General features: G+C 44.3%; 1 protein-coding gene across 4 annotated transcripts in view; it reads left to right on the top strand.

Moving 5' to 3' along the window:
* BRD3 (bromodomain containing 3) overlaps positions 1-19,774 on the top strand; it is a 51,443-nt gene extending 31,669 nt beyond the window's left edge. For 3 of the 4 annotated variants that reach the window (XM_075520016.1, XM_075520015.1, XM_075520018.1), the window contains 8 exons: positions 231-445; positions 2,124-2,495; positions 8,968-9,096; positions 9,515-9,706; positions 10,540-10,775; positions 11,299-11,591; positions 13,484-13,612; positions 14,370-19,774. In XM_075520016.1, coding sequence (XP_075376131.1) covers positions 231-445; positions 2,124-2,495; positions 8,968-9,096; positions 9,515-9,706; positions 10,540-10,775; positions 11,299-11,591; positions 13,484-13,612; positions 14,370-14,485 — 1,682 coding nt within the window. In that variant the 3' untranslated portion in view covers positions 14,486-19,774. Of the gene's footprint in view, positions 1-230; positions 446-2,123; positions 2,496-8,967; positions 9,097-9,514; positions 9,707-10,539; positions 10,776-11,298; positions 11,592-13,126; positions 13,192-13,483; positions 13,613-14,369 lie in introns of those variants that run through there. The other variant, XM_075520019.1, reaches the window with a different exon arrangement.
* The last annotated feature ends 928 nt before the right edge of the window (positions 19,775-20,702 follow it).

Genomic DNA, 20,702 nt, shown 5'->3' with positions numbered 1-20,702 from the left:
TACGAGGACTTAGGTCAGTGATTTCTCGTTTTTTGTTGACCCCTGGGTAACAGCACCAAGCAAATCGCACTGTGTCCTTCGTGCTCTTCCTGTGGCCCTGGACTGGGGGTCTTTTGCCAAGCCCATGATTGCACAGTCCAGTGGCACCAGTGTCACTTTGTTCCCAATGTCTTGTCGGCACTTGTAACCATCAGTACATTGCAGTGCGTTTTCACTTTGTCGTTTGAAAGGAGCGCAGCAAGCAGTGGCCGTGTCTTCCGTCTCCCCGCCGGCCCCGTTCCAGAACGTTCCTCCAGCCGTGTCTCAGACGCCCGTCATTGCTGCCACCCCTGTGCCAACCATCACTGCTAATGTCCCGCCTGTCACTGCCCCTCCCGCTGCTGCTCCCCCTCCGCCTGCTGCTCCGATAATGCCCGTGGTGCCTCCTACGCCACCGGTAGTCAAGGTAAATGGAGAACTCGACCCCTTCCTCTTCAGAAAGCAATATTGCTAAGCAGTGCTTTATTTTCATCCCCTCACTGCTGGTTATGTACATTCCTTCTCTTCGCATTTGACTCCTTGCCTCTCTGGCCATTGTTGTCCCTTTGGGGTGTGCTCAGACAGGTGCTTGCTGTCGAGTTTGAGAGGGCTGAGAAAATTTTGCCAGTTTTACTGCACCCCAGCTAAGGTGATGTCAATTGTAATTGCTCCAACTCAGTTACAAGCTCTCATCTGACCATAGCCTTAGCCAGTGCTGATGCTCCATGAACCAGAAGGCTGGAGGCTTCCCCCATTTTGCACCATATAGCCCAAAGCATCTCTTCCCTCTGTAACTGACCCCCTGATTTCACTGGGACTATTCCTTTAAGGTTTGCAGACTCTAGCATGAGGAATGTTCCTCTCTGCCATAAACCGGTTTAAGACAAGCCTGTCACTCCAGTTGGAGGAGACTGATGTTGCCTGCAGGTTTTGGGTGCATTAGTTCTGTCTGCCTTACTGAGGAATTTTCTGGGAGTTGCCATTGGTGTTTCGCTATTTACTATGTTAATTTACGGGTAAATGAAAACATTGCTCTAAATAATTGGAATTTTCCTAGCAAGCTGTGTATAGCTTTAAAAATGATGAAAGCATAGCTCAGAGAAAGCTTTTATTTCCTAAACTGGGAAATTAACTGCAACAGTATTGGTGTTCTGTGATGTGAGGTTGCATGGGCCAGCAGAGCCACAGAATTGTTTTGCTTATTTAACCATATAGTTTGGGAATTACTAGAGAAATTGTAAGTCGGATCTCCTTGCAGCTAAGCTGTCCTCCTCAGAAGCCTGTCTCATACTTCAGTTTCTGTCCAAATAACTTGCTTCTGAGAATCAATTTAATTTTAAAACTCAAGGATGAAGCCAGAAGTGAGTTTGCCAAATACACACTGCAAAAGTAATTCTGCTTGGGATTTACTTAAGATTTCACTTAGATTTCCCTAAGGAACTTTTTTCCCCCCTTTCTCTCTCTCTCCAGAGAAATAAATCCTTCGTAGGAGCACAAGAGAGCTGACTGGACAGTCACAGCTTGAATTTATGTGAGAGAGGTTTTATTTGCTTAAGGCAGAATCATTAAATTCTTGCTCTTGTCCATAATAAGCAATCTACCTTAGCACACCCACTAAATACAAGGGAGTGAGGGCTCATGGGTCTTTGGTGATTAATATGCTTTGGTTCAGAACTTATAGCCTGATCCTGCCACTGGGGACTCAGACATGTGGTTAAGTTACTGACACTTACTAAGTCACGATGCATCAGCTGAGCTGCAGTAATCGACTGGGCGCACTCCTTTCCCTTGGCAAACATGAGGTAAGAGTCCTTAGTTTAAATCTCAGTGAAATACATAGAGCTAACACATTTTGCATCATGTTTGGGGTTGGGTTGGAGACGTGCAAATGGCTGGTTACTGTGGCTCAGATGACATGTGTTGTAGTCGCTGAATTGTGTGTTGAAGCCTCTGGTCACAAGTCCCATTTATCCCAGTGAAGTAATTGTATTTTCTGTCAGGGGACAGGCAGATCTCAAAAATAAGGATGAATTGTGCTAGGTTTCTGCTAGCGTAGCACGAGAGCTGGGCATGTATTCATGAGGCCTGTTCATCTGCTGTTTCAGAAAAAGGGAGTGAAGCGGAAAGCAGACACGACAACCCCCACCACCTCTGCGATCACTGCCAGCCGAAGCGAGTCGCCCACGCCCCTCTCGGACCCCAAGCAGGCCAAAATCATCGCTCGACGGGAGAGCGGCGGCCGGCCCATCAAACCACCAAAGAAAGACCTTGAAGACGGAGAGGTCCCCCAGCATGCAGGGAAGAAGGGCAAACTCTCTGAGCACCTCAAGTACTGTGACAGCATTCTCAAGGAGATGCTCTCGAAGAAGCATGCAGCCTATGCATGGCCCTTTTACAAGCCTGTTGATGCAGAGGCCTTGGAATTACATGACTATCATGATATTATCAAACACCCCATGGATCTCAGTACTGTTAAAGTACGTCCATATTTACCACCTCTTTTGCAGGGTGTCGCAGCCCTCTGGTTGCAGAGGACTGGCTTCTTCTGGGGGAGGGGGAAGGGACAAGGGTGGAAAACTGAACCTGTTTGGATATCATCTGGATATTTTATATTTTGTTTCCTTCCCCTCTCCTTTTTTTTTTTCCCCGTAACTGGGGACATCTGGTTTTTTTTCTGCCCTGCAAAGCAGACTGTACAATGGCATCCTCTGCTCTTTGTGGATAGTCCGGCTATTTAAACTTGTGTCGTTGGGATTGTGTTGCACTCTGAGAAGAAGAGGTGCTGTATTTCATAGGATTCGATTGATAGTATCCCATTTCCAGAAACTGCTGCCTGCCTATTTGTTGGCATGATGTATGGTCCAGATAGGCTTACGCTGAGCAATTCCAACCGGAACGTGATGATCGCCTGGTACTTGGGGAGGGGAGGAAATACTGTGATGCTTGTGTGGTTCACGCTTGGCTCTTCAAGAGCTTAGCTTAGTATGGTCCAATATTAAAGGTGTTTTTCCCAGTAGACTGGGAGGTTTCTCTGAATCCCTCCTAAATATCCTTGGAGCAAAGCTGTGGTTTTTTTCTAGTTCTCATCTTCTGCTTGTCAGCCGGCCATTGGAATCAGTGTTGGTGGAGGTGAGACTTTCTTCCATGTGCAGAAAGTTAAGGTATTTCTGCTGGCTTTTGTTAGCATGCCAGAAGTGTTTGTCTGCCATCTGAGCCAATGCCTGGGACTGTCTAAATGCCCAGGTGACAAAAGGGCACCTGCATTCATGAGTCCTTTCGTGTTCCTTGGCAAGTCCTACGTAGTACCTGGAAGCAGTGTGTCATGCTCTGATGTGCTATGCCATTCAGCCATGGTGCTGCAAACGTTCTTACTACAGCTGCAATATTTTTACAAGTACTTTTATTAGCATTATTTAGTGGTGAGAGAACAGTTGTCACGGTCTGTGCGTTGAGGATTAGACCAGGAGTTACCAGTGTCTGAGTTTTAATTGCTGTTTTGATGCTATGGTCCTGAGCAAGTTTCCCCGCAGCTCTGTGCCGTAGTTTTCCCAGTCATAAAATAGAGATAATAATACTTAACCTACCTCACAGGGCTGTTGTGAGGACAGATATCCGGAAGGCACTATCTAAGTACTAATTATTATTGATTGGGTTTGTACAGAAAACACCATCTGTCAGTTGGCAAAGGTATTGGAAGTGGGCTCTGGTGGAGCTAGGCTTGGAGGCTATTCTTCTCCTGAGCTTGCAGTGCCCTTGCTTTGTTTACAAAAGCCAGTGCAACGTGCAGTACTTTTGACTTGCAATTAAGCTGAGCTGTGGTAAAGGCCTACAGCAATTTCCTGGAAGGAGAAGAGGGCAAGACGAAGGGTGAGTTGAGCTGCAGGCAAGAAGAGGGAGCCTGAAATACAGTGGTAAAAGCAGGAGAAATGGCTAGGTTGAACATGGTAGACTGCAAAGCTGGCTACCTGCCTTCAATGTTCTGCTGACAGAGGAAGGTCCCAGTGTTTTCTTGCATAAGTTTTTCCATTTTCTCTTGCTCTTAAGCATGGATGAATGAGGAAGGAAGAAGCTCCCCTCTGTTTTGGTACTGCAGTGCATTCGCCATCCTGCTGATTTTGAATGCCTAGTGCTGAAGGCCTACTTAATCCTTGTACATTGTTTTAACTATATGATTTGCTGTCAAGGTCTGCTCACTTCGCTTTGCATTGGAGTTGCCCTTCTCCACCAGCTTGGAGGTCCATCCACACGGCTTGGATCATAGGCTAATGGATAATTCAGGTTGGTCAGGAGGCCTGCCTCCTGCTCAAAGCAGGGTCACTTACGCACTCTGATCTGCTCCCTTCCAGGGGTCACTACCTTCTCAGCTGAGTGGGTCTGACCTTGCTCCTCTGATGCCAGTTGAGTGAGCTGGGAGCAGGAACAGGTTGCAAATGGGGTTTCTGGTGCTCTTCTGTAAGTCAGATCAGAGGTGCAGTACTGGAGTGGCATCAGGAACTTTCATATATGATGTTCTGTTTATTGTGCATACAGTTACATTTGCCCATGCTTATCATAGGCTACACGTCAAAATCTGTTCTAAGAGTCTGTAAACTGGCCAGTAGCTCTAAAGGAATTTCAAAGTGTGGCTGATTCACAGAAATGACTGAGATGGGAAGAAGCATCTCTTCCTGAGTGCAATTGTTCTTTTTGTTACCACGTTAGAGTGATGAAGTGTTATCGATAGTCTTTTCTCTGCTAGTCTTGTGAACACAAGTCGTTAGATGATCATGTCCTAGATGAACTCATTCAGTTACTGTACTGACTTTAGTGGGACTGCTGGTAAACCTATTCCTTTCAGACCTATTCTCAGCTCAGTCACATTCCTTTGGCTTCCTAGGGGTGCTGTGGGTCTCCAGAGACACCTGCAGCCTGGTAGATCAAGCCTTGGGTGAATGCAGTAAGATTAGAGGTGGAGAGTGTGAAATCCTGACTCTGTCAAAGCTGGTATTTCCATGTCTGGTTAGGTGGCTTCTTATTGCAAGGGATTCTGTGCTGTATTCTGCAAAATCTAGGTGCAAAACTGTGATTTCTTGGGTTGGTGACTTCTTCACACTTAAATCTTTCTTTATAGTCCTAGCTTCATTCTTTTAAAAAGCGTACACCTCTGACTTGCACTTTCTCTGCAAGTGCAGGTGATACTCTCCCTCTGTACCTTACTAGTGTGGGACAGAAGACTGGAGACTAGTGTGGGACAGAAGACTGGTCTCCACTGGAGACCCAGGGGAGTCTTTTGCATGTAAAGACTCTGGATTTGTCTTTCCACGTGGTAGTATTTTTCCTTAATAAACTTGTTTGAAGTGCTGTCTGGTATTGTTTTTTTATGGAGTGTTTTATTATCATTGTTCTTGGCTTGTAGATCATAGTGTGACTTCTCTGAGATGCAGTCTATAACACGTTAACTGCATGGAACAGAAACCTGCCATTTGCAGGCAGTGTAATTCTCCAGTGTCAGAGGCTTTCTCTGTGGCTCTGAAAGCTTTTAGATTTAATTCTGCACAAGTGACAATGGCTGCGGTAAAGCAGTGCAACTAACGGCCTTCAAACTAACCTTGAAGGAATTATGTGAGAGAGTAAAGCATATAAGCATTGCTGCAGCTATGATAGATTCCCCAGTACCTGGTTGCTTGTTACTTTGGTTCTGTCATGGTTCTCTGGTTAGGTGAGGTTTGATTTTCTTCAGAGAATATCCTTCATGTCCAGAAGCATTCTTTTCAGGCTGTACACCCAGCAGAGGTGTGCTTCAGAAGGATTTGGAGATTTTCTCTGTGTGCGTGGTGGAGGAGGCAGGCTGGTTGTCGTGACTGTGCTGGTGGCAGGTGAGAGGTGGAGGGGCTGTAGCTGAGCTTGACATAGCTGGGATTGGAGTGGTGTGCTGGAGTGCCGTGCTGGGGCTAGGACTGAGAGCGGGAAGAGCTGAAGGGACAGAATCAGTGAGCACATCTCCACCTCAATTCTCTGATAGTCATCACAGGGGAGGGGAAGAGCAGAACTGCTTGGAGGAGAGGGAGGCAGAGGCATGGGTTACACTTTAAAAATTACGAGGCAGCAGCCCTAATTCCCCTTAGTAGGTGAAATGCTTGCTATGAAGCTGTAGCAGCACTGTGCTTCTGCTGCCCTCTTCCACAGGCAGGCAGGGGCTGGCAGTGGCATGTTCATGTTCCCCTCTCCGATGCTGGGGAGCTTTGGTGTGGGGTGGCAGGGTGCTGTGCCCGTGATGGAGCTGGGGGGAACCTGGAGCACCTCTTCTCCCACTCTGTCCTCTGGCTGCTGGGTCACAGCAGCAGCGATGTGGATGTCTCTGCCTTTGGTTTACTCAGTGGTGAACAAGAAAGTCCTCACCATGCAAGAGGATTTATACAAGGTGTTTACTTTTGGAATAAAGCGCTACCTCCAGGGATCTAACTACACTCATTAATTTCCTTACAATGAATTGCTGTGGCTTCAGAGCGGCTGAGTTCAGGGTCTTGAACGTGAGGAGACATTCTTTGGTGGAATTTTTAAAGATTTCTTTAGTTGCACCTATTTTAGAGTACAAACACAGTTTCACAAAGCAGCTGCTCTTATTGAGACAGTTTCTGTAAGGTGCAATTAGGCCCCCAGAAATCAGGCTAAGTCCTCATTAGCTGGTAGAGATAGCCTTTTCTCTGCTAAAGTCGCTGGACCTGTGTGGCCCTGTCCCTCATCAGCACCTGCCCTGATGCCATGCCCAAGGCATGTGCTTTGAGGACAGACTGATGGCCAGTTTACTCTTGGAGAGGAGAAAATGGAAAGGGGACATGTTAAGTCTTCAAACATGTAAAAAAATTGCTGCAAGAAGGGAGGGAGCAAGGTTTTCTCTGCATCCTCTGTGGGCAGGTCAAGGCTTACTTTAGAGAAAGAGACTCATTAGACATTAGGAAACAAATTTCTGAACGTTAAAGAATATTAAACAAGTGATTTGATTGCTGAGGGAAAAATGAGATTGCTGTGATAAATATTGTGTAGGGCGGAGAATGGACTTGCTGGCCTCCCAGCACCTCTGCCAGTCCGGCTTGTCTATGACTCCTGATTTGCAATTGTAAATGTAATAACTTTTTTAAGCAGCTGGATATCTCAAAGTGAATTTGTAACTGAAGATATTCCAGGCCACCGATTTACAGTCCCCCCCCCCCCCCCCTTTTAAGTTAATTATTCTTTACAAGAAAACAAACCAAAAATCCACACATTAAAACTGTTGGGCTAGAAAACTGTTGGGTTTGGATGAAAGCGAAGCCTCAGACACTGAAATGTATTTCATAGGCAGTAATCAGCCATTGAGTGTGCCAAACAAATATAAGCGCATCAAAAAGGCCTTTCATGCAGTAAGACGTATTTTAAAATAAATGGGCCATTTTGTTTGAACATATGTTTTGCTTTGGAATTGGCCTGAGACTCTTTTCAAACAAGGTCAGCTCTCCTTCAGACAGGAGAAGCACAAACCTATTTTCCTTTCCGTCTTTGTGCTGTGGCTCAGAGGCTTTCTCCTAGTTTATTCACCAAGAGAATGAGGTCTTCTCACAAAAGTTTGATAGATGTCTGGCTGCAAGCACAGCAGGGGAGTAAGGCTGCAGGAACGTCACCACCCGGAATGCAGGTCCCTCCAAAGTTGCATCCTTGGAGGTGAAATTCTGCCCTATTCAGAAGAAAAACAGTCTTAAGAGTCATTGCAGTGTTTCAAGGTAGTTACAAGGTCTGCCGTGTAGCTGTGCAATACCGGTAGCTTCCATTGAACAAATGGGAATTTTGTGTTAAGGCTTCTAGCGTGGGTTACAGACCCTAAGCACCCCTGCTTTCTGCTCGGACAGGGGATGTGTCTTCCCCATCATGTTTGCAGCCTGTCTGCCAGTCAGCCCCTTCCCTTCACTGGGGGATACAGGTCCACAAGGCATACAGAAGGGAGGCCTGCAAGCACTTGGCAAATAGAGAATTTCTTTAAAGCCAGGTCTTTTAAATGCAAATGAAATCTAGTGTTAGCTTCTTTTTCCTTTCAGTAGGAGTAATTTGAGCTAAGGTTTTATACGTAGTAGTAATATATGCATAAAATCAGTTAAGTTCTAGGAATGCTTTAAACTGTTCTCTAAAGCCAAGTCATTCAGTCCTGAACAGCGAGAGAAGTGGATGAAAGTGAGAGCTGAAAAATAAGAGAAAGGAACAAGGTGCAAATATTTAGCTCCTGATACTTATCCTCACTACACTGGGAAATAACATTATAAATAGGTTCATAAAGGGTGAATTCTGTATTCATTCTCTATCAGTTGGGCTTTTAAATCAAGAGTAGGTGTTGTAGTTTAACTGTAAATGCCTATCTTGCTGTAGGAATCGCCAAGCAAAATTCACGCCCTGTGTTAGCAGGAAGTCAGAGTTAGTTGGTCATGATCTTTTCTGCCCCTTTCAGATTTACAGGGCAAATATATGCAAGCAGCACATAGAAATACATGCTTAAGGTACTCCTGTAATTGTAACTTGGTTGTTTGTTAGCTCTTGCCCTTCCTGTCCATGATCTGTGTTTACATTAGTTTCTGATTCAGCAAACCCTTTCTCTAAATGACTCTCTTTTCTAATAGAATGTGGACCCTAACAGATTTATATAGTACTACTTAGAAAAAGAAAACAACCCAGATTTAGAATCTTAAAGTGTTTAAACTGTTATGGAGCAATATCAACTGCTTTGGTTGTCTGGTGTTTGTTTGCTTGCTTGTTTTAAAAAGCAGAAACTCTGAATGTTGTTTAGGAACCAATAAGCCAGATCAAACTACTGTTCTCTTAGACAAATGTGATTTTTGAGGCTATTCTGAGCTGTCTCCAAGATGCACATGTCCTCCATGCAGTTGCTACAAATGCCTTTTGCTTATGGCTTTTTCTCCCCTTTCCCTTTGGCTTGTTTGTTTGCAGAAAAAAATGGACAGTCGGGAATACCAGGATGCACAAGGTTTTGCAGCAGATATTCGGTTAATGTTCTCTAATTGTTACAAGTACAATCCTCCAGACCATGAAGTGGTAGCCATGGCCAGGAAGCTCCAGGTAAAGGTGTTGGCAAATGTGTCTTCCAGAGTACGTTTAGTTCAGCTACAAGGTGTTGATTCGGAGATCCAGGCGTGGATCTGCTCTTGGCACCAACAAGGGAGAGTCGGTGATTCCTCCAGTCCTTGGCAAGAGCCATGTTCTCTGCTGGAGAACTGTTGCGCTCTTCACATGGCACGGCCCAATGCCACGTTCCGCTCCTAAAATGTTATAATTGTTGCTGTATAAAGTAATGGAAGAATTTTCTTGGGCTTACAGAATACATATGCCTATCTGTACATTATTATTTACTTGTACAGCACCTTGTGTAGTGCCATAAGACCCTGACCTGTGGTGGGATGTCTCGTGTTTAAAAGGCCAGAGTGAGGTCTTTGTGGCTGAGGCTCCTTTTGTCACCAGTTTTTCCCCCTTTTTGTAGGATGTCTTTGAGATGAGGTTCGCAAAAATGCCCGATGAGCCTGCAGAGCCCCCACCTCCGCCTCCACCAACAGCACCAGTGGTGAGCAAAAGCACAGAGAGCAGTCACAGCAGTGAGGAGAGCTCTTCTGACTCAGATAGCTCAGACTCGGAAGAAGAGCGAGCGACTCGGCTGGCAGAGCTCCAGGAGCAGGTACTGCAACAGCCAAGCTGTGTGTTTGTGTCTGTGCAGTAGAAAGGGCATAGAAGGAGGAAGGGTTTAATTTTGTTCTTAAAAATCCCATCTAAGCTGGGATGTAGCAAAGCAATCTCCCCTTCTGCCAGGTAAGGGGGAAAAATGCTCAGCTGTGAAATAAGTGCATGTTTGATGTAATGTTAACTTTCTTTGAGATACCCGTTCTCGGTGCTGATGCTTTGTGTTTCCTTCTGTGATCCCAGAGCATGAATGAAGGTGCAGACAATACTAGGGATCTGGGAAAAACAGAGACCCCCGTTTTGTATGAGAGCTCAGGCATAACAAAATCTGTCACAAGCTTCCTGTGGGATATTGTCCCCGTGTACCCTGTCTGTGACTGTTGTGGTTGCAAATGATTAAGCCATGGCCTTTCTTATTATGCAGATATACAATGCCAGATGCTACAGTGCTTACATGTGCTACTGTAATACAATGAAGCATTAATAAAATGGCTTATCTGGTGTCTCAAAGCAAGCTATTAGGAGAGCCAAGAAGTGAACCCAGGATTCCAGAGGCCAAGTTGTCAGCACTCTAGACGGAGCTACTGACCTTAATTTTTATTTGCCCTATAAAACAAGAATGATGTTTTCATTTGAGTCGACTTCTGCATACTTGCACTACATTTTTTTTTTAAATTTCAAATCAAGCAAAGTCTCCTGAGTTCAATCACTAGACTGCTTGATCACTGGCTTTGGGATATACTTACATGTTGGGATGTAGAGGAATGGTATGTGGAGGCATCAGTTATCTTGCCTTGAAGTCTGATTTATTTTTGCACTGTTCTCCCCCAGCTAAAGGCCGTCCATGAGCAGCTAGCTGCGTTGTCACAAGCACCAGTGAACAAACCAAAGAAAAAAAAAGAGAAGAAGGAAAAAGAGAAGAAAAAGAAAGATAAAGAGAAGGAAAAAGAAAAGCACAAAGTAAAAGCTGAGGAGGAGAAGAAACCCAAGGTGGCTCAACCACCAAAACAAACCCAACAGAAGAAAGCCCCAGCTAAGAAAGCAAACAGCACAACCACAGCTAACAGGTGAGAGCCTGCCTTCTGCAAGTTGCCTTAAGGGGAATGCCAGGAGCTTCCAGCCCAGTTCTCCTGTCCCCATTGAATTCCTGGTGAAGCTTGGTTGTCAGAGCAGTTAATTTGCTGTTGAATAGTGTCCCCATTCCCATACAACTCCAGGGAGTCTTTAAGTTAGAGCTGGCAGTGGAACCATCATATTTCCACTGTCCAGCGCTCTCAGAATCCCTGCCTGATCACTCTCAGATAAGGTTTTGCTTTTTGCCTTTTGCGCAGCCAGCAAGAACATGCCGTTTCATTGCTGCCCTCCTGCTGCTACATGGGCTTGTTGTCATGCCTCACAGGGCTAAAATATAATAGGAGTAGCACAGCTGATCTCAGATTTCTGAACTCTTTCAGAAGTTGTGATGCTGTTCAAGCTATCTGGTTAGAGGTTCAAAGCCAAGAGCATTGGGATGTTTGTTACAAGGGGGTAGAAAAGAGTTCATTGCTTCTATATACCCATGAATGTTTCCATGCTTGCCAACCCCCCCAGGCAGCCCAAGAAAGGAGGCAAACAGGCATCTGCAACCTACGATTCAGACGAGGAGGAGGAAGGTCTGCCCATGACCTATGATGAGAAACGACAGCTCAGCTTGGACATCAACCGCCTGCCTGGGGAGAAGCTAGGCAGGGTGGTGCACATCATCCAGTCGCGGGAACCTTCCCTCAGAGACTCCAATCCCGACGAGATAGAAATAGATTTTGAAACATTGAAGCCCACAACTTTACGAGAACTGGAGAGATACGTGAAATCTTGTTTACAGAAAAAACAAAGGAAACCATTTTGTAAGTTACCTCCTGGGGCACATGTTCCTCCACCAGCTCTTGGGCTCAGCTTTGGAGTCAGGGCATGTGTGCTGGGATTCTCTTATCCAGCTGTTGGGTATGTGATGACAGGGATTTTTTTAGAGATTCTTTTCTCCCAAGAAAATGTACAGAAACTTTCTATTTTTTCTGTTCTTTCTTCTCATGATGTCATGCTGTGGAGACCTGGAGGACTATTGTGTTCCTCTACAAGATTCGTGTGATACCTTTACTACTTATCTAGAATCTAGAAGGCACTATAAAGGTTTCAGTCTCATTGTGTTAGGTGTTACGTGCACACATCTGGAAGGATCAGTTTCTTATCCTGAATAGTTTAGCATCTAATTAGGAAGGAAACAGAAAGCATGGTTGGGATCCAAAACACCAAGGGAATAAATAACTTGCACAAAGTTACTCGGGCAACCTGTGGATTCTGGGTGTAAGTGTCTGGGTTGTATATTCACCCCAAAACTGCTCTTCCTAGATGGCCTGATCACCATATCGCCCTCAGTCTCTATCAGATCAGAGGATTAATGTTGATGCATTGCTGAGTGTACGGTTCAGTATGGGACAGACTTTTCTCTGTGCCTCATCCACAGAGAGTGAATTGTTGCGGCCCCTTGAGAGTTTAGCTCCAGCTGCATAGCAATAGGATCACTTACCTGAAGTGGTCCTGGCTCTGTCCATCTGCTTGTTGGTTAACAGGGAGTTGTCCTGTTAAGAGTATAACACAATAACTACTCACAACTCTTGCAGAGCACCTCCATTTCCTCACCACAGGACTTTCAGGTAGGCCTAAGCAAAGCTCAGACTTTGACCCTTTTTGCTTTTTGATACAGTGCTTTGATTTCTGTGCCTCCCCCCCTCCCCCTAGTCCTTCACTGTTGGAATAGCTCAGGAAAAGATTTTTCCAGAGTGGCTGGGAACAAGAAGCATCCTTTTGCTTTAGAACCAAAGCACAGAGTAACGCAGATAACCTCCATGTCTGTTCGTCCTCTCCTCTGAGACTGGTACACCCTGGGCTGGCAGGCTGGCATGCCTGGCCCCAGCTGGGCTCTCCTGCTGTCTATTGCGATGCTTAGTGTTCGGGGGTGCACCCTCTTAGGACTGTGCTTTCCAGACCTTTTTTTTTTTTTTTTTTTTTTTTTAAATCATTGCTTTAAAGCAGTGAGAAATGTAAGTATTTCCTTGCTGGATCAGGCAAAATGTCTGGCCCCTCTCTTGTGCTTCTGATACTGGCCAACACCTGTGTTCAATTACTCCTCCTCTGGAGGGATATTTCGTCTACTCAGAAGTATGAGTATTGCTGGTACTTCTCACCATTTCCATCCTAACTGATGCAGCTACATTCTCGTTGTCTGCCAGCCTTTGCCTCGGTTGGTTTTCAATTTGTCCTTTTTGTTTTGTTTTATATTTAAAGCAACATAAAACACAGTAGATTCTTGCGTGAGGTATCTTAAGTTATAATGGCAGATGCTTACTTCTGACAGCCTTTAATGGGACACTTTATTTTACAGGGCAGAAAACCCATGTAACAATTCTGTAATTACAAATGTGTAACTATTGACCATATAACTGGCTGGTAAGTAACCTGTAGCTACAAGGTTATTACATGGATATTTCTATTTTCTAAAATACTTTCCAGAAGGTCTCTCTTAAAAAGTGCATGTTACAGGATGATGGTGATTGGATGGTCTAGACAACTTCATGTGTTGTCCTCTATCTGGGATGTGTAGTTGCAGTGTGATCACATCATCTTAGCAGCGTCACTGCGGAGTGGCTGCGCAGATTTACATGCCCTGTAAAATAGTGATGTCCACTCTTTTTTGCCTGCAACCATGCAGTTTCAGAAACTGTGCATTCCTCCTCCACAGCTGCAAGTGGAAAAAAGCAAGCAGCAAAGTCAAAAGAAGAGTTAGCTCAGGAAAAGAAGAAAGAACTAGAAAAACGGTTACAGGACGTCAGCGGGCAGCTAAACAACAACAAGAAACCTGCAAAGAAAGGTAACGGCTTTGGTTTTACTGTGCTAACAATGCCCGGAAAGTTGTGTATGTAGATAGAGCTCCTCACTGAAGCAAAACTGCTGCCTTCTTGTAGCTTTGGGTTTGTCTGTGACAGCTACCCCAGTTGGTCACTAGTGTAGGGGCACAGCGAGTTACTGTTGGGCACTGAGCTTCTGTGTGGGGGCTGCTTTGGTCCCTGCCCAGGTGGAAGGTCTCCTGGGTTGTAAATGTGAGGTGTCTTGGAGGTAATTCATCCTTCAGAGGGAGGAAGGTCACCTGCTCTGTGTTAGCCTGTGCAGGACTGTGCATACAGACCAGTAGTGCAGGGTATCTAATGGATGGTTTTCCTCCATTGTGGGATTAAAAAAAGCCCAAGCCCCCATGTAGTGCAGTAGTGTGAAAAACGGTACAAAAGGTTCTTCCAGTACGAACTAAGCTTCTTCCAGCTTCGCACAAGTCAAGCAGGGTTTTCTTGGGTTCAGAGGTTGCACCGAAGCATGCAGGGCTGTGGACACAACTCCCCAGGTGCTCTGCTCTCCTGCACAGACCCCAAACTTTCGTGGTCACCTGCAGCCTGAGAAACCTTGCCATCCATTGGCGCGACAGGCCTTGTTGCAGCGAGCAAAGGCTTGCGGGTAAATAAGCTGCCCAGGCAAAACGAAGTTGTGAATGAAGCCACGGAGGATGAAGGCTGCGGGCAAGCCTTCTCTAGTTCAGTTCCTTGCAAGTAACCACATCGCTGCCTTCTTCCCCGCAGAGAAATCTGGCTCAGCTCCCTCTGGAGGCCCTTCCCGCCTCAGCAGCAGCAGCTCCTCCGAGTCCGGGAGCAGCAGCTCCAGCGGCTCCAGCTCGGACAGCAGTGATTCAGAATGAGTTACGGACACTTACACACAAAACGGACATCACCCTCACCGATGTTCTGCAGTGTTCCTCTCTCTCCTTAATATACTGCTCTTGTTCCACGGTGGTCAGGTTTTTTTCCTCTCTCTTTCTCTGACTTTTTTTATTTTATTTTTTAATTCAGTGTTATAAAAGGTATCTTCCATTTGGGGGGGGGGGGGCACTCTTTTAATAGGTCAAAGATCTTTGCGTGTGCGTGTGTGTGTGACTAGACTTTATGACAAATAGTTCCCTTTGCATAAAGTCTCTAAAATACATTTTAACTGAAGAAGATTGGTTGAAAATGGAAGAACTTTGAACTCTTAGCAGGAGACAAATAGGAAGTTCTGCAAGGTTTGTAGTACATTTCCCTCCTGCCCCTTCCCTCTCCCCAGAATGTTCTCTTTTAATAAGCCTTGCCTGGCTCACACAAGGTAAAAAAAAAAAATCTTTTTTTTAAAAGAAATCTCTGTAAAATGGTACTGTATCTGAAAGATGTTAGCTTTTGAACTAGGTGGTGTATTTGTTATTAGCACTAGTATTCTTAATCTCGAAGTCTACAGTGTGATGAAAATGTCAGATGCTATCATCTTTTTACATAAAAACAAAAAAATCAAAAAAATTCTCATGTACTGTGGATTGCTAACATGCTTTTTTTTTTTTTTTTAAATCTTGGTAGAGGCATAGGCACCTGTTCAGGAAGGTATTTAAGCATGAATTTAACTTTAAAGCACATGAGCAATATAGGTGGCTGCATTTCCTGTTTTTCCACTCAAAATTTTCATTTTTCTTGGGGATACATTGGGAAGAAGGGAGCGAGGGACACGCAAGTTTCTTGGGAATGTTATTTTTAACATCAAATAGATAATTTCCAGGAAATGGATACTCTCTGTGAAAGTTCTCATTTAATTGAAAACAGTTTTTGGCTGAAAGTTCTCAGCTGGACCTCAGAGTGATCCCTGCAGAGTGACCAAGGCGAGTCATGTGCTCGTTATTAGACATATGCTTAAGTACTTTCTCCATGACAAGCACCTCAGTCTGGGCTTAAAATAAGGGAGCACTTAAGCTCCAGCTGAGGCTGAGCTGGCAGGGGAATTGGAGAGGGATGTTGTGTGTGTTTGGTTTTTTGGTGTCCCCCCCCTCCTTATCGTTTCAGTAGTGAGCTCCTAGAAAGGGAATGCTACTTCTGTGTCATGCAGGGTGCAGGTTTCCAGCCACTGAAATGCTTACCTCAATAAAAAGAAAAAAGAGGGGAGGGAGAAAAAAAAGAGACAATTTTTTAAGGCTTGCAATTTTTTTAGTCCAGCCTAATGTTTTAACCTGCATTGCTGCAATACACTGTTTTCACTGTCCCTAATTTCATGTATATACAAGTACTTTATTTATTAAACACCATTGGTGATTTAAAACTTACTAAAAAAATAACAAAAGCAAAGCTGCATTATGCAAACCAGCAGAAATGCAGACTCTTAATGTGGTTTGAACCAGATTAAAAAAAAAACCACAACAACAAAAAAGTAAATAAAAAATCTGAGACTTTATTTAAATCCAATGGACTTTATACCTACAGGTGCTACAGTCCACTCTATCGTGTGTCTGGTGCTCTGTCATGTTTGGTGTGTTCATTTTTGGTTTTTTCTTCTCTCTTCTTTATCTTTTCACCCCAGCCCCCCTTTTTCCTGTTTTGTACAGATTTTTGGAGACATACAGGTAGATACAATTTCTTGATGCAGCACATTATTATTTTCTCTGTAATATTTCCAGAGGTCTTTCCCCCCCCCCTTTTTTTTGTAGAACAGCGAGTTTTTTCTTTTATAATCCAATTTTAGGAAAACACCCGTTCTATAATTATATAAAATTTGTAATCTGAGGGGCAGAAATTTATTGTAAATTCTTAACTTTTTATTGTAAAGAAAAATATACAGAGTTTAACAGAAAGTTATGCCTTTCCCTCTCCCAGCACCAGCCCCTAAGGCTGCCTCTCTACTGTGGGGTAGCCCTAAAATTCACCCTGCTGTGGTCTTTATTAGTGGTTTGCCTAAGGCCCCGTGGTGCAGATTGCACCAGCTTTTGTTTTTCACATAGGTGAGTGGCCCTGAAGGACTCCTCAGCCCCAGCACACGATTTTCATTGCACGCTCAGCCCCTAAGAGCTAAGACAGCAGATCTGGGGGATGTCCCTTTGCTGGAAGGCCGGGAAAGCGCAGGGCCAGCCTGTTATTAGCACTCCATGGTTTGCACTTCTGACTGCATCCACACTCAGCTGCCAGTCACTTATTGCCCATCGACTGAGGTTTTATTAGCTAGACACTTATGCATCTGTCTTTAAAAATCTATCTTTCAAAGATCAGCATTTCAGAGTGTTCAGATGTGCGTCTCGTACAGCTGACGTGCCTCTGACCATGTCTTACCTGTATAGTGGCAGTAACACTCCACAGTTTGCTGTAGAAAAGAATTCCTTTTTTGTTTTGTTTTGTTTTGTTTTTTTTTGCTAAGGGCTGGAAGTGTGATGCTGTGAGGCACTGAGTTCCTCCTAGAAGTTGCTGGGCATCTTTGGCTCATTTTGCAGTCACCGGGCTGCTTGGCCTTTTGGCAGGAGGCTCTCAAGTCTTTGCAAATAGTTTCCATAGTATTTGAAAGCGGATGAACTAGGGTATTCCAATTCTTACTGAAATTAATGATTTTTGTTTTCCATTAACAATGGAGTTATTTTTAGTTCCTGTAATTTTTAAATTCTGCTCTTAAAAATATCTTCCCCTAGACAGATCGTTAGTAATATATTTTCAGAATTTACTATGAGGAAATGTAATATACACCTAATTAAGACCTTAGGGTTTTTTTAATGGGGTTGGGTTTCATCTGTGTTTCTCCTATTGTCTGAGACTTGCATTATCAAAACCAACTAGTATTTTAATTAAAATAATTGCAACCAATTCAATACCGTGACAACTTGGATAAACAAGCTCCTGGTTTTCCCTGCTTGAAACCTTTTCCTGTGTGCATTATCCTGAGCTGTGCCGTTGACGTAACGTGGTGGTGGCTCTGGCCAAAACGTGCTCCTGTGCGGAGAACAAACCGCAGCCGGTGTCGGAGGCGATAGCAGCCCACCCGGCAGCCGCTCTCACCAGCATCACCGCCACGCAAAGCCCAGGGACCTGGCTCTGCAGCATGCCTCGTCCTCCGACGTCGGGGGCAACCCTGCTGACCACGGCCGGGGTACAGACGTTCCTCCAGGATGCATAGGTCTGTCCCACTGAAATCGGTGGAAAGGTTAGAGCCAAAGGGTCGGGGGCCAAGCGTGAAGTGGTGGAAAGGGGCCTGGCCTGGGACTGTCTGCAGTGCTGGAGGAGGATCCCTATTTTAGTGGGCAGACCTGTCCCAGCTTGGGGAATTGCAAGGAAAACAAGCAACCAAAACCACCAAGGAATACGAAGAACCACCTGCGTATCTTTGATATACCCAGCTGCGACTTGGGCTACCATTTAGTGGGAAACTTTGTTTGCTTTCATGGAAAGTAAGGTGTTCCCTATGAAATGGCAGTTCACAGGAGAAATCCATTTTGGCATGACCTTCATTTCAGGAAAGAAATTGGTGACTCTTCATTTCAAAATGTTGTTCTTACACTTTTTCATTTTCGCATTGTTTGTAGTGCTCATTATCTCCCGACATGTCAGTAGTGGTGCCTCTTGTATCTCCAGATCAGAGTGTCTCCAGGAAAGAAGAGATGTTTTCAGTCCATAGTAAGTAGCAGCAGCCCTTAAATGAGTTGGAAACTGAAACAATAGAGCATTTATTTAACTGAGTTTGTATTGCATGACATGTTAGTACAGATGTCATGAAATAACTTTAAAATGATCAAACGTAGAACATTTGAAATAACATTTTTAAACTTAAGAATAAAAAAAGATTGAAATTTTTATGGTAGAATTTTTCTTGAACGAACAAAGTTTAACTTTGTTTTCCAGGGGAAACTTCACTGAAATCTGTATGATTTCTTATGTATACATACACACAAATAGTTTTATTGAAACTGTTTTTTCTGACGAATTCCTGTTTGACAAAACAATATCTGACCAGACCTATTATCAATCAACCAGCATTACTGCACCTTTAAAAACTTTGTTAAACTTTATATGATTGTAAGGTCAGCCTGTTTCTTGGCGTACTATCAGATGTAGGCTCAGCGGGACCAGAGGGAGATCCGCATCCCATGGGCTCAGGCCCTGATCCATCTACTAAAGGAATCTGTTGCATACAACAGTTTTCTGCTAACCAAATGTTGTCTATACAAAATCATTTCAGTTTTGTATTGATGTGATTTTAAACTTTCCTACCGACAGGGTTTGTAACTGTAGAACTGATATTTCAGGACTATGTAACTGTTGTTTGGGAGTGTGTGTATGATAGATGCACGCACCCACCCACACACATACACAAGCACGTGTGTGCGTGTATATATACAAATTAGTTACCCAGTGAGGTCTCTTTCCATGTTCTCTATGTGGTAGAAGCAGACTGCAGTTACCTAATCTAGTTCTTTCTCTGTTTTGGGGACTCTTAGACCAGTTTTTAATTTTTTTCCTTGTTTTGAAAGGAATGATGTTTTTTAAAGTTGGGGTTGGAGCTAGGGGGAAGGGATCGGGGCATGACAAAGAAAAACCGCAACCTTTTTAGTACTGGATTTTAAAAAGACGTATTCTCAAACATGAGCAGTTACCACTAGGGTTAACTGTGGGCAGGCTCTGCATTGTTGAAGATAAATTTAGGGTGAGGATTCATTACACTAGCAGCATTATCTTGCTTGTAAAACAATGAGATGCATTTTTTTAAAGAAATGGTATTTGCATATCTTTTTAAATGTCATTTTTAAAAAAAGATAAACCACCAGCTAGGATTTGACACAGGCCACTTAGAACTTACCCCTGATACTGGCATAACCAATCCAGAAAGATTTGTTGTTGTATTTTTGTTTTGGTTTTTTTGGTTTTTTTTTAATATTTAAAAAAAATGTTACTTTTCTGTATGATGTGCATGCAAATTTACCGTAACTCTTTTTCTTAAAACTTTTTAGTGCCATTTCTAGTATATTCCTGTAAATGTCAGTTACTGAAAAGAAATGAGTCAATGTAAGTAGTTTAGCTTGTTTATTGCAAATTGCTGGCCTCAAACACAACAGAATTAAAAAAAAGAGTTAGAAAGTAATCTTTGATGTTACTGGTAATCATGGACCCTGGTCCTGGGGCATTTGTTTTGTTTTCATAATAAAAAGAAAAATTGTTTTGTGTGTGCAGTTTGATCCCATGTTTTCCCCTCTCCTCTCCCTTTCCTCATCTCCTTTTTCAGGTGTGGCGCTTGCTCCAGTTGAAAACCTGTAGGGCTTGGAGCAAGCACTCAGTTGTGTGTAGCATTGCTAAGAGACGAACACAAACATACCAAGAGCCCTAGTGCCATGAGCGTTGAAATAATTTGGAAGTAATTTTGCAAGTCCAGCTGTTAGCACTGATGGAGTGCCACACTAACAGGGCAAACTGCCTTCAGAGCAGGGGGCAAGTCTGGGGCACTGCCAGCTTGGCCTGGGGTCTCCGAATCACAGTCCGGCACCTCTGAATACACCTTTCTGTTGGTGAGGGAAACACTCAGGCTGCTTTAATGCACCAGGGCAGCCAAGCAAGGACTTTTACTCTTCCTAGAAGCCTACAGTCTGAAGGGGTCTTAGATTATGTGAGAACTGCATCTGATGGAGGTAAGCTCAGCTGAAAAAGAGGAGGTGAAAATTTCACCCAGGTGTAATGCTGACTATTTTCAAGCCGCCAAGACCTGAGGGAACCAGAGGGAATTTCTGGGCAGTGCTGGCAGTGGCACCTGCTCCACCAGCCGGTGCTGGCCCCGCAGGTCAGCCAGCCCAGGGTGACCGGGACGTGGCAGACACAGTTGGGAAAGGGGGGGGCCCAGGGGGCCTGGTCACATTCACAGCAGAGTCTTGACATTACTGTATGGCGGCCAAAATCTATTTTGGTCCCTGGAGAGGATTCAGGTTGGTTTTGCTGTAGCTTTCTCAGATGCATGCCTGATGGTTTATTTACAAGGTAAGGGTTACAACAGCCAGGTTTCCCCAGGGTTAATCTTTCTCTAACTCTGTTCCTGCTCACTGGGTTTAAAAGCCATGATCTCTCGAAGGTTCCAGCAAACCTGTTCTGCTTAGCTGTTCTATC

This window comes from Mycteria americana, chromosome 17 (assembly GCF_035582795.1).
Source record: "Mycteria americana isolate JAX WOST 10 ecotype Jacksonville Zoo and Gardens chromosome 17, USCA_MyAme_1.0, whole genome shotgun sequence".
NCBI classification, from domain to species: Eukaryota; Metazoa; Chordata; class Aves; order Ciconiiformes; family Ciconiidae; genus Mycteria; species Mycteria americana.
This window is presented reverse-complemented; position numbering and strand designations above follow the sequence as displayed.